Here is a 13,710-nt window from a genome sequence, read left to right as displayed (position 1 = left end):
ATATGTTTCTGATGAAAATGCATATGATCACGCAAGTGACTGAGTGAGTCTCTACAAGAACAAGGCATAAGGGAAGCTATACCAGCTCGCTCTTAAAGCAGTGTGATTTTCCCGTCAACATGACTGGATCCTGTCCAGAAATGGGAAATCCAGGCATCCTGAGTCATCAGACGCATGGCTAGATTTAGATAAAAGCAAGTTCCATTAATAGCTGGCGGTGGCACTCAGAGGTGGAAGAGGAGGGGAAAGAAAAAGAAAAAGAGAATTAGCTTCTTTTGTGCACATTATCTAAGCAAAGAAGCTCTCCAAAGTCAAGGGAGAGCAGGGCCCTCTCGGTCCTGAATGGGGAACCTTTGGCCTCCAGGTGTTGATGAACTACAACTCCCATCAGCCCACCAGGCATGGTCAATGTTATGTACTGAAGTTCTCACCCTGGGCCAGCAGGGGTATACTGTAGATAGTTCAGGTCCACATATGCAAATAAGGGATGGAAAGTGACGTTCAGTGATTGGATAGTTACAGAAAGTTGTTACAGTTACGTTGTACTTGAGCTCTATATAAGCAGGCTAGCTCAACCCCCTCAATTCAGTTCTGTTCCAGCTTACAAATAAAGAGCTGCTTTGGAGAAATTGCTGCGTCGTCTGCTATGTCTACCCACTATTTAACAGTCAATGGCCGGGGCTGATGGGAGCCGTGGTTCAGCAATGTCTGGAGGGTCAAAGGTTCCCCATGTATGGTCCAACAACTGATACAGGAAAATAAGATGCTATGCTAAGCGATGGCTGGTACCCTCTGGAACTGGTAGGAGGGAAAGCAGGGAGACCAGCAGTAGGTTGGGGCAGAGCCAAAAACCATAGCTGTCAACTTTTCCCTTTTCTTGCGAGGAATCCTATTTGGAATAAGGGAATTTCCCCTTAAAAAGGGGAAACATTGACAGCCATGGCCGAAGACAGGCAGAGTCAACCCCCCTCCATCAAACTGGCTGTAAGTAAGCTGGCAGGCAGGGACGCGGGTGGTGCCTAGGGCTTGCCGATCAGAAGGTCGGCGGTTTGAATCCCCGCGACAGGGTGAGCTCCCGTTGCTCGGTCCCTGCTCCTACCAACCTAGTAGTTCGAAAGCACGTCAAGTGCAAGTAGATAAATAGGTACCGCTCCAGCGGGAAGGTCAACGCTGTTTCCATGCACTGCTCTGGTTCGCCAGAAGTGGCTTAGTCATCCTGGCCACACGACCCAAAAGCTGTACGCCGGCTCCCTCGGCCAGTAAAGCGAGATGAGCGCCGCAACCCCAAAGTCGGCCATGACTGGACCTAATGGTCAGGGGTCCCTTTACCCTTTACCTTTATGTTGGCCGGCAGGTGAAGGATGAATCATAGAATCATAGAACTGTAGCGTTGGAAGGGACCCCGAGGGTCATCTAGCCCAACCCCCCGCCATGCAGAATTCTCCACTAAAACACCTGACTATCGGCCACTTGCAACCAAGTGAAGATTCCTGGGTGTCTCACATCTCCACCCTCTGGATTTGCATCCCTGGGGATCCTTGGATCTTGCCTGTTTTCACACACTAATACATATCAGTTATATTTTTATCAGTACAACTGATATGAATTTCTGGCACCAAATTGCTTTCTCTGTGCAGCCCGAGTAGGAGCAGTGGGTGACGTTATAATTAGTTGTTGTCACTTGTCTTCGCTTATCCCATCCCACTACCCTGCTCACAGTTGTGAAGGTTGTTCTTATGTTATGAACGGTCCATGTGTCACCAGTGAGAAAAAGAGGCCAATACAGTGGACCCTCGGGTTGCGAACGCGATCCGTGCAAGAGGCACATTCGCAACCCACAGCGCCGCATCTGTGCACGTGCGGGTTGCAATTCTGCACATGCGCAAAGCGCGATTTAGTGTATCTGTGCATGCGCGAGCGCTGAAACCTGGAAGTAACCCGTTCCGGTACTTCCGGGTTTCAGCGCGTCCGTATCCCAAAAACGCGAAAGACCTGAAGCGTCTGTAACCCGAGGTATGACTGTATATCTGTGGATTGTCCCTGGATCAAGTGACTTTTCTTCTTGACGTTCTCAGAGCTTTTAACCTAGCTCAAGGTTGTCATCAGAACTGGCCCGATGTTTAACTGAGCAGGAATCACAGTCAGTCCGTCATTTGAAATATAAGACTTTTCACAAAATGGCAAGTAGACTTTCCGTTCTGGCGCCTGCAACCTTCGTTTAAGGAGCCATTTGGCGCCTAGCATATAAATCTGAGTTTCTAACACTGCATCTGAGAGTCCACACACTAAATGTTACACACACAGGCCTCAAACAAACAGGTGGTTTTGTTGTCTAAAGTGGGGCAGGTGTGCCAGGTGGCTGGTTTTAGATGCTACCTGGATCTGTCTCCAGGACTGACTGATTGGTTCTGAACCCTCTGGAAACATGCTGGGTATTTGCCGTCCTTCTGAGCTCCTTCTTCCTTCAGAGTCATTTTGTAGATTATCTATAAATGTCAAGCCTTCCTTAGCATCTGAAATCAGAATCATTTTCTGCTTACATGACTCTGGGAGCTTTGTGGAGAATACTGTCTGTTTTATGTCTTGTTTTGGTAGCTCTTGAGTTATTCAGGTTATATTTCTGCTTTGTCATCTAGGTTATTAGGGTTGTATTTCTGCTTTGTCCTTGAGGCCAAGTCTGAAAATTATTCCCCTCTTGTGAAAGCTGTTTTTCCTCTCTTGTATTATATTCCATCCTCAGTGCCTCAGCCGAAAACAGCGCAATCCTAACCATGTCTACTCAGAAGTAAGTCCTATTAAAGTCAATGGAACTTACTTCAATGTAAAGTTGGGTTCAGATTGCAGCCTAAGAACCAACCCCAAAGTATTGGCAGTTTTGTTTAGCTAAATCAGTATTTTTGAAGTCAGACCTCTTAAAGATTCTTTCAGTTCCCTGAGTCCCAAAACCTTAATGATTTGTACTTCCATTAACATTGGCAAGTTCGTTATTCCTAAGTGGGGCGGGGGAAACAAGGTTTAAAATTAAAAATTGCTTGCCTCAGGGCCTTATGATTCTTGCACACAATTTCTGAAGGGCTTTCCTGCCCAATAATTTTACCTCCGCTTTCTCCTTACGGATTTTGAAGCAGTATTATCACAAATCAAATAGTCAAAATACATTCTTATCAAGTGTACAGTTATAATCAGTTTCCTCTGTTCTCTGTGTTGTTTAAACATGGTTATTGTTCTATGACCTTCAGCTATACGGACAATGCTCCAGCTTAAACAATTCTTGCTTGTACTGCGTGACATGTACTTCTTGCCTTCAGGTAATACGCTTTCCCCAAAAAATTATGCCATCAAGGGGAATTCAAGTAGTTCCCCCTTTCCCGACACAACCGATATGGAAGCTGACGCCATAGACACTCACACAAACACAATAAAAACTTTCCTAATTCCAGCTACATAAACGAAACGCCCTGTTCTTTTCCCAGAGGAAATTCTGGTTTTCACAATTCAGGTTGCGGAAAAATACATTCCACCAAAGGTGATTCCACATTCCCCACTTTGAATTGCACACAGAAACAGGCCTACGGGGTAGCTCAGGTATTCCTCAGGTCCGTTGCACTTTCCCTCGGATAGTAATTCCAGTTTTACACCTTCTATACTGCTCTATTCGGAGGATAATCTCCCACCTTCCTATAATCTCATCTCATGCAGCAGCCTCAAGCGCAGTTCGCAATCGCACATGGTGTCATCACGGAGGCATGCGCCAAAGTCAGATTGTATATGAGGTCCCCACCCAGTTTGAAATGGAGAGGTTGGGTGGGGAGTTGGTTGGGTGACAGCAGGTGAGGTCTGACAGAAGGCACACTGAGAGTTGGTGGGAACAATAATGGATTGGCCTAGAAAGCTACAAGAATTGTGCTGAAATGGCACAGTTGACAAATAGCCTGAGAGGCAATTCAAAACAAAAATTTATGGAAAAGTGGGACAGATATAAGATATATGTTCAAAAATACAGTAAAGGTTCGCTATCTATGCTACCATTTGATTGACGTTGGAGAGAGACTGAGTTGAGAAATAAGATCAAGGGTATATATTGATATAGGAATGTATTAGATAAAATGTAAAGAAATGTACAATAATAAGAGTACATTCATTTGTAAAAAAAGGAATATACAACGGGATAGACAGGAAGTCCAAAGTGTTGGTACATACAGTGGTACCTCGGGTTACATACGCTTCAGGTTACATATGCTTCAGGTTTACAGACTCCGCTAACCCAGAAATAATACCTCGGGTTAAGAACTTTGCTTCAGGATGAGAAGAGAAATCGTGCTCTGGCGGCGCAGCGGCAGCGGGACGCCCCATTAGCTAAAGTGGTGCTTCAGGTTAAGAACAGTTTCAGGTTAAGAACAGACCTCTAGAACAAATTAAGTACTTAACCCGAGGTACCACTGCATATGATTTCGGAATAGCTTTTTGTCCTTGATTTCCCCCCCTCTAGGTATATAAACTCTGTAAATAAGCTTTGCATACATGCTGAAAATTATATTATAATAAGCCTTGTAATGTAATATGATAATGTTTACCAATGTAACATAAGTACGTTAATAAATAAATAAAACTCAATAGAGTTGGTGGGACTGTACCTCGTTTGTCCTTATAGACCAGCTTCCATGACAGCAGTGAGCCAGCAGTAAATCACACCGAGCAATTTGGAGTTAACTCTTTGTTAGCAAAAACAGGATCTGCACAGGGGTGTCAGGCCTGGTGAGCACAGCAACTCACCTCCGGCAACTCACCTCCACGGTTTCCCCCCAAGCAATCTGAGACTGCGCCTGCGTGAAGCTAACTTCTCACCTGCCCTTTTCAGGCCTCTCTTGGTTCTGGGAGACAAGCAGGCAGGAGAGGTTGTTGCAGCAGGAGGGGGAGACATCTGTGACTATTCACCAGCCAGACTCATCTCTGCCTCTTGGCCTTGTCTCCTGCCCCAGATTCTTCTGGCTCACTAAGCCGTGACATCACCAGAGACATCACCTTGACAACAATGATCCGCATAGTTAAAGCTATGAGTTTTCCAGTAGTGATGTATGGAAGTGAGAGCTGGACCATAAAGAAGGCTGATCGCCAAAGAATGGATGCTTTTGAATTGTGGTGCTGGAGGAGCAGCGCACAGAAACGCCATTTACCTTCCCGCCGGAGCGGTACCTATTTATCTACTTGCACTGGTGTGCTTTCGAACTGCTAGGTTGGCAGGAGCAGGGACCGATCATTGGATATCCGGGGTAGCAGCATAAGTGACGGCCCCAAGAGCGGTTTGCAATGTGTTCTTGGCTACGAGGACTCAGTTGGATACCATGTACCCCCACCCCACACGAGAGAGATAGTTTCTCATGTATGCTTCATAAGCCACTCGGAAAATTGGCCCGTAGATCACGCGCCAGGGGCTAAAACCCTCTTGGGCTTCTGAAACGGAGCGAATTCATTTGGGAAAATGCTTCAGCAAAAGGAACGCCAGCCGACAACAACCTGCAAGCCAGTAGAGGGGTTCTCATGACACGCCCTTCAGTGTGCATCGCACACGCATGTGCTGTGAGCCGCTTCAGATGCCATGTGGACAATAGGACACAGGGCTGGGTTGTGAAGTCCCATCATCATCAAATTTATTATCAAGTTTATCAGCCACCCTATACCTCCTACACCTGCAGGTCCCAGGTGAGGTCGCAACAACATAAATCCAGAATGAAAAACAGGTTGTGCTACGTCCACCATACGCAACCATCATTGGGACCTTCATTGACGGCAAGCAGCCATTACAAGCACAGAAAACCAGTAGTCAAACAGGGATAATCCTTATTCAACAAAGAAACAGCTTTCAGCCGGGTGACAAACCTCCACTTTGGACTGTGCCGCTTCTCATAATCAAACTAACAGAATCGTCAACTGTTGTTTTAACTGCCTTCAAGTTTTATATTATGGTTAATTTTGCCTCCATAACTTTATTATCTTTTTTTGCAAGCAGCTTTAAGTTGTTGTTTACACACACACACAACATCACAGGGCTCACACTGTAGATGATGAAAAATGCATTCAAAATACCACATGTCACTTTGGGCTGATCCCTGAGGTTCTACTTTTCTACCTGCAGGGAATCCTCCCTGCAAGGGGGGGGTACCATGCAAGTCACGTGGCACACTCGCCCCTTCCGTACCTGGAGCCTAGCGTAGTGCAGCCCAGGTGCAAATTAACCACCTGGGCGAGAATCCAAGGCGTTGACCTGAGTGTCAAGGTACGAATTGCACCTGATCCGAGATAAGCAAGCGGAGCCTCTAGCACCTTGACTCTGGCTGCAAGGCAAAACCGAAAGCGATCAAGCCCACCCGTCTCCTCCTCGGAGGCCTGGACCAGGAAGCTCCGCCTTGAAGATGAGAGGGGAGGAACGAACAACACCCCAAAGTGCTTACCTTTCCGGAAGGGCATCGCTGCAGATGATGCTTAGCCTCCCTCTTGCAGAAAGTTAGGCGCGGGCAAAACAGCTGGTTCTCTAACTGCAGAGTCTCGCGTATCCCGGGGCTTCCAGCTCTCTCTCTGCCTCGGTGCCTGGAAATTGGTGCAATAAGGAAGGAAACGGACAAATTTGGTCAATTCCTCTCGGCAGCGTCACCACCTTCGATTTGCAAAAGGAGGAAGCCGCGTTTGCAGGATGCAGCCCGCAGAGCGCCGCTTAACCCTTCGCCTCCCAGCCCTGCAGTTTGCTGAGATGCAAAGCTGGCCCTGAGCTCGCAAAGACAGCATTCAGGCGTCAGCGATGGGCTCGGAAAACATTTGCAAAGGGAGCGAGGACCAAACCGTATTTTATTTGCCCAAGCATTTGAAATTATAGGATTTCTCTAATAAATAATAATAATAATAATAATAATAATAATAATGACTTTTGCTTTGGGTTGCTTGGGTTATTTTTCAATTATTGCTCTGTTCACAGAGTTTTATAGATTGTCATTGTTTCGGTGGTGATTTGTTGACTATTCTGCATGGTTCAGGCTGTATTTGTGATACTCCATTATGTACTAGCATGTTGTTATTTTTTATTGTTTGTGAGCCACTTTGGGATTCATTTATATTATATTTCAAAAATATAATAAATCAACTCAAAATAAGGACATTAGAAGAGCCTGACTGCTGAATAATAAGTACAGTGGTACCTCGGGTTAAGAACTTAATTTGTTCTGGAGGTCCGTTCCTAACCTGAAACTGTTCTTAACCTGAAGCACCGCTTTAGCTAATGGGGCATCCTGCTGCTGCCGCACTGCCGGAGCACAATTTCTGTTCTCATCCTGAAGCAAAGTTTTTAACCCAAGGTACTATTTCTGGGTTAGTGGAGTCTGTAACCTGAAGCATATATAACCTGAAGCGTCTGTAACCCAATGTACCACTGTACCCCCATCCATCTGACTAGGTCGGCCCAGCCACTCTGGGCGGCTTCCAGCATTTTTATACAGAAACATAAGAAAACATTAAAAACTTCCCTATACAGGGCTGCCTTCAGATGTCTTCTGAAAGTTGCATAGTTTTTTAACTCCTTGACATTTGATGGGTGTTCCAGAGGACAGGTGCCACAACCGAGAAGGCCCTTTGCCTGGTTCCCTGTAGCGAAAGATAAGATAGCTGCTTATTCCCTTCACATCTGGTGGGAGGGCGTTCCACAGGGCGGGTGCCACTACCGAGAAGGCCCTCTGTCTGGTTCCCTGTAATCACCAGAAGGCTCTTGGCGCTGGATCTCAGTGTCCTGGTAGAACGATGGGGGTGGAGACGCTCCTTCAGGTACACAGGACCGAGGCCGTTTAGGGCTTTAAAGGTCAGCACCAACACTTTGAATTGTGCTTGGAAATGTACTGTGAGCCAAGGTGAGTCTTCCAATCTGGATCAGGTCAGGACAAAGGCCTGTCTCATCCAGGATCCTGTTCTCACAATGACCAAACAGGTTCTCAAGGGAAGCTCACCAGTGGAACCTGAGCCCATTGTCCTGAATTGCAATTCCCAGCAACTGGAACTCAGAGGCCTTCGGCATCTGACAGTGAAGGCAGGGCATAGCCAATGTGGCTACTAACTGTTGGATTGCCTTACCCAGTTCCGGCCCACCCAAGAGGCAAGATGAGGCAACCACCTCAGGCGGCAGGATCTACCGGGGCAGCAGATCCCAATGTCAATATTTCTTTCCCCCTTGTTCCGGGTGTATTTTCCCAAACCACTTCTCATCCCTTGGGTTCAAGAAGGGGAAAGAGGCTGTAGCTCAGCATAAGACTCTTTAATCAGGCTGAGACCCTATCTGTCCGCGGACTGTCTCGCCAGAGTGGTGCATGCTCTAGTTATCTCCCGCTTGGACTACTGCAATGCGCTCTACGTCGGGCTACCTTTGAAGGTGATGAAGAAACTACAACTAATCCAGAATGTGGCAGCTAGACTAGTGACTGGGAGTGGCTTCCAGTACGTTTCCAAGCACAATTCAAAGTGTTGGTGCTGACCTTGAAAGCCCTAAAAGGCCTCGGCCCAGAATACCTGAAGGAGCATCTCCATCCCCATCATTCAGCCCGGACACTGAGGTCCAGCATCGAGGGCCTTCTGGCGGTTCCCTCATTGCGAGAAGTAAGGTTACAGGGAACCAGACAGAGGGCCTTCTCGGTAGTGGCACCCGCCCTGTGGAATGCCCTCCCTTCAGATATGAAGAAAATAAGCAGCTATCTTATCTTTAAAAGACATCTGAATTTTTAAATATTTAATGCTGTATTGTTTTTAACACTCGATTTGGAGCCGCCCAGAGTGGCTGGGGAAACTCAGCCAGATGGGTGGGGTATAAATAATAAATGATGATGATCATGGGTTCAATTCCTGCATTGCAGGGGGTTGGACTAGATGATCCTCTGGGTCCCTTCCAACTCTAGTTCTGATTCCCTAGGAGAGATATTGTAAAAGCAAAAGGAAACATCGCAGAAGCTAGACTTTATTGTGCACGCACCACCCCATCCGAAGAGCTGTTTGCCAACCCTCTGCACACAAGTGCTTCTGCACGGAATGTGCCTTCCTTATCCCAGGGGGTGAACTCTGGTGCAGTTAAGTAACCACATTGCTAGCCCTTCCCACGTGGTCTTCCAGGTTCAGATATTATCAACATTATGTAGAAAGCACAAGGAAACCTTCTGTAAAGTCAGAAAATGTTCCTCAGTACCCGGCATGGCCTTTTGTCCCTGAAACAGGGAAAACTACGTAAAATGTAAGCAAATGTGCTCAGTTAGCTTCATTTCTGCTAATTCGTTAAAATGGCTTTTTGAGGGGGCACAAAACAATGGATCACATTTTTAAAATTAGATAGATAGATAGATAGATAGATAGATAGATAGATAGATAGATAGATAGATGATAGAAAGATATAGATATAGATAGATGATAGAGATAGATAGATAGATAGATAGATAGATAGATAGATAGATAGATAGATAGATAGATAGATAATGATAGATAGAAGATAGATAGATGATAGATAATGATAATGATAGATAGATAGATAGATAGATAGATAGATAGATAGATAGATAGATAGATAGATAGATAGATAGATGATAGATATAGATAGATAGATAGATAGATGATAGATAGATGATAGAAAGATATATAAATAGATGATAGATAGATAAATAGATAGATGATAGATAGATAGATAGATAGATAGATAGATAGATAGATGATAGATAGATAGATAATGATAGATAGAAGATAGATAGATGATAGATAATGATAGATAGATAGATAGATAGATAGATAGATAGATAGATAGATAGATAATGATAGATAGATAAATAGATAGATGATAGATAGATAGATAATGATAGATAGAAGATAGATAGATGATAGATAATGATAGATAGATAGATAGATAGATAGATAGATAGATAGATGATAGATAGATAGATGATAGATATAGTACAGCCTTCACCTAGTGCCCTTCAGCCATGCCAGGTGGGATGAATGAGTTGTGGTTCAAAATACCTGGAGAACAGTAGGTTGGTACACTTGGTTATAAGGCTGCCTATTGCATCTGTATAAATCTCTCCAAATACTCACAATTCAAGGAATCCTTCCTATGGCAGACCCGCATAATTTATTTAATTGGCTTTCAATAAAAACGCAGGCAGAGATTTCTGGCTCTGAACGCAAAGCTGCCGTCATCTTGTTTTCCTAATTCATTAGTGAGAGTGCATTTTAATTTCCTTATGGGATTTTTATTATTATCACTGTATTCTCTTCTGGGAAGATCATAATGCGATCTTGACTTCTAAGGTGATTAGGAAGCCGTGGAGGAGGAGAGGAAGAGGCTGGAGGAATACTGGAACTCTTCAACTGGGCACGGCAAGCAGAAGGCAAATGAGATCATAGCTAAGAAGGAATTTTGTCATTGTCCTGGGATATGAGTGTGGGTAGGGGGGAAAAAACCCTCCAGTTTCCAGAATCTTTGCTCCAAAGCAAAATGCAGAACTGCCTTTCTCAGGGGAACACGGACACATATCAGCTCACTTGGGGCTAAGGAAAATAGATGAACCAATGGTGTACTAGCCTTATGTCAGCAGGGAAGTATGCCAAGCGAAGTAATAGCTAAAGGGACCCCTGACCATTAGGTGCAGTCGTGGCTGACTCTGGGGTTGCGGCACTCATCTCGCTTTATTGGCCGAGGGAGACGGCGTACAGCTTCCGGGTCATGTGGCCAGCATGACTAAGCCGCTTCTGGTGAACCAGAGCAGCGCACGGAAACGCCATTTACCTTCCCACCGGAGCGGTACCTATTTATCTACTTGCACTTTGATGTGCTTTCATACTGCTAGGTTAGCAGAAGGGACCGACCAACGGGAGCTCCCCCCATAGCGGGGATTCGAACCGCCGACCTTCTGATCGGCAAGTCCTAGGTTCTGTGGTTTAACCCACAGTGCCACCCGCGTCCAAGAGAAGTAATAGTCCCACTCTATTCTGCCTTGGGCAGACCACACCTGGAGTACTGTGTCCAGTTCTGGACATCACAATTTAAGAAGGATGTTGACAAGCTGGAATGTGTGCAGAGGAGGGTGACCAAGATGATCAAGGGTCTGCAGGTCGGAGCGAAACAATATAAACTTAAAGCTTTTGCAGATGACCTAGTTTTGACCCTGCAGGAGCCAGAATCTAGTACAAAAAGAGTTTTGGAATTGATTCAAGACTTTGGTCGGGTGGCGGGATTTAAATTAAATAAACAGAAAACTAAAGTATTAGGGAAAAACTTGACAGACATAGAGTCAGAACGGTTTCAGAAAGAAACAGAACTAACATTGGTGAAAAAAGTTAAGTACCTAGGGGTAAATATAACAGCAAAAAATCTGAGTCTATTTAAGGATAATTATGAAAAATGCTGGTCTGAAATTAAGAGAGACTTGGACTGTTGGACAAAATTGAAACTTTCTTTGCTAGGCCGAATTGCCGCTATTAAGATGAATGTATTGCCAAAGATGTTGTTTTTGTTTCAAACATTACAAATTGTGGATAAGACGGAGTGCTTCAGGAAGTGGCAGAGAGATATTTCTAAATTTGTCTGGCAGGGCAAAAAGCCTAGAATTAAGTTTAAGATACTAACTGATGCGAAAGAAAGAGGTGGCTTTGCCCTGCCGGACTTAAAGCTGTACTATGAAGCAGCAGCCTTCTGCTGGCTCAAGGACTGGCTACTTCTTGAAGACACGGATGTGTTGGATCTGGAAGGTTTTAACAATGCATTTGGTTGGCATGCATATCTATGGTATGATAAAGTCAAGACCAATAAGGCCTTTAAGAACCATATTGTCAGGAAAGCTGTATTTAATGTCTGGACAAAATACAAAGACTTGTTGGAAAACAAAACCCCAAGGTGGCTTTCACCTCTGGAGGCTAAGGCCCGGAAGAGACCCAATATGGAGGCCAATTGGCCAAAGTATTGGGAAATATTAGAAAAAGATGGTGACAATTGGAAATTGCAGAGTTTGGAGAAAATGAAGGGTAAAGTGCTAGACTGGTTACATTATGCTCAGATTAAAGAAGTTTTTAAAAATGATAAAAAGTTAGGATTCCAGGTGGAAAAATCGAAGTTAGAGACAGAACTGTTAGAACCAAAGAGTAAGATATTATCAAGAATGTATAACTTGCTGTTGAAATGGAACACACAAGATGAAATGGTTAAATCTGCTATGATAAGATGGGCACAGGACATTGGGTATAATATTATGTTTGAAGATTGGGAAAGGTTGTGGACCACTGGGCTGAACTTCACTGCATGTAATGCTCTGAAGGAAAATGTAATGAAAATGATATATAGATGGTACATGACCCCTGTTAAACTTGCTAAAATATACCATTTGTCCGAAAATAAATGTTGGAAATGTAAGGAAAATGAAGGAACATTCTTTCACCTCTGGTGGACTTGCCCGAAAGTGAAGGCCTTCTGGGAAATGATATATAACGAGCTGAAAAAAGTATTTAAGTATACTTTCACTAAGAAACCAGAGGCCTTCCTCCTGGGTATAGTCGGCCAGAAGGTGTTAAAGAAGGACCGAACATTCTTTATGTATGCTACAACGGCAGCAAGGATACTTATCGCTAAGAACTGGAAAACTCAAGATTTACCCACACTGGAAGAATGGCAGATGCAGCTGATGGACTATATGCAATTGGCGGAAATGACCGGCAGAATCCGAGACTTGGGAGAAGAAAAGATTGAAGAAGACTGGAGGAAATTTAAGATTTATTTACAAAAATATTGTAATTTGGTGGAATGTTAAGAAGGGTGCTTGATTACAAAAAATTGGCCATCACTAATTTGGATTTGAATTGGAAGATAAGTGAGATTTTAGAAAACAAAAATTGCTGAAGAATTGTTATGTTTCATTTAAAAGAGCGACTATAAATTACATGATAATTTGCTTGGAAAAATGTATTTACAATGTAAGTGTGAACGGGAAACGTGAGGAAGTCCAAAAAGGTTTGAAAATTTGTTAAGACAAAAGGATTGTTGTTTATTATTTTTGTATTTTTTATAAAAAACCCTAATAAATATCTTTATAAAAAAAAAAAACAAGATGATCAAGGGTCTGGAAACCCGAACTTATGAGAAACGGTTGAAAGAGCTGGGTATGTTTAGCCTGGAAAAGAGGAGGCAGCAGAAGATAAGATAGCTATCTTCAAATATCTCAACGGTGGAAAATAAATGCAACCCAGGTGGTTAAGAAAGCCCAACAGAGACTCCCTCTCCTTAGAGTATTGCGGAAGAACGATGTCAATCAACATTTGATGATCTCCTTCTACCGGTCCACAATAGAAAGTGTCATTTTATACTGCATCACGGTGTGGTACGCTGGTTTGACATCAACTGATAGGAACTGCCTGCAGAGGGTGGTGAATAAAGCACAAGGTATTATGGGCTGTCCCGTGAATCTGCTGGATGAAATAGCGGAAGAACGTTGCCTCAGGAGAGTGAGGAAAATTCTCAGGGATGATTCACACCCTGGCCGACGCTTTCTTGATCTCCTGCCCTCGGGCAGAAGACATAGAAGCAGGATTAGTCGCACCAACAGGGTAAAGAACAGCTTCTATCCATGGGCTGTTAGGCTGCTGAATAAAAAGGTAACAACAGGGCAACTGACTTTCGGGTTTGGTGGGTGTGCGTCAGTAAACGAGGGGAAT

At 44.2% G+C, this 13,710-nt stretch overlaps 1 protein-coding gene and 2 long non-coding RNA genes across 5 annotated transcripts in view; 2 read left to right on the top strand and 1 right to left on the bottom strand.

Moving 5' to 3' along the window:
• PFKFB3 (6-phosphofructo-2-kinase/fructose-2,6-biphosphatase 3) overlaps positions 1 to 6,796 on the bottom strand; it is a gene marked incomplete at its 3' end in the record, with an annotated part of 69,005 nt that extends 62,209 nt beyond the window's left edge. Inside the window, exon 1 of one of the 3 annotated variants that reach the window (XM_083700349.1) lies at positions 6,450 to 6,796. In XM_083700349.1, the coding sequence (XP_083556475.1) occupies positions 6,450 to 6,465 (16 nt within the window). In that variant the 5' untranslated portion in view covers positions 6,466 to 6,796. The remainder of the gene's footprint in view (positions 1 to 6,449) is intronic. The other 2 variants (XM_083700343.1, XM_083700351.1) reach the window with 2 other exon arrangements.
• LOC310826294 overlaps positions 1 to 13,710 on the top strand; it is a 204,687-nt gene that overhangs the window by 177,434 nt on the left and 13,543 nt on the right. The window lies entirely within an intron of this gene.
• The window catches only part of LOC310826381, a 131,804-nt gene that overhangs the window by 117,108 nt on the left and 986 nt on the right, over positions 1 to 13,710 (top strand). The window lies entirely within an intron of this gene.

Source organism: Podarcis gaigeae (genome assembly GCF_964106915.1).
Source record: "Podarcis gaigeae genome assembly, chromosome: 10".
Lineage (NCBI taxonomy): Eukaryota > Metazoa > Chordata > Lepidosauria > Squamata > Lacertidae > Podarcis > Podarcis gaigeae.
The sequence above is the reverse complement of the archived record's forward strand: the minus strand, read 5'-3'. Positions and strand labels throughout refer to the sequence as shown.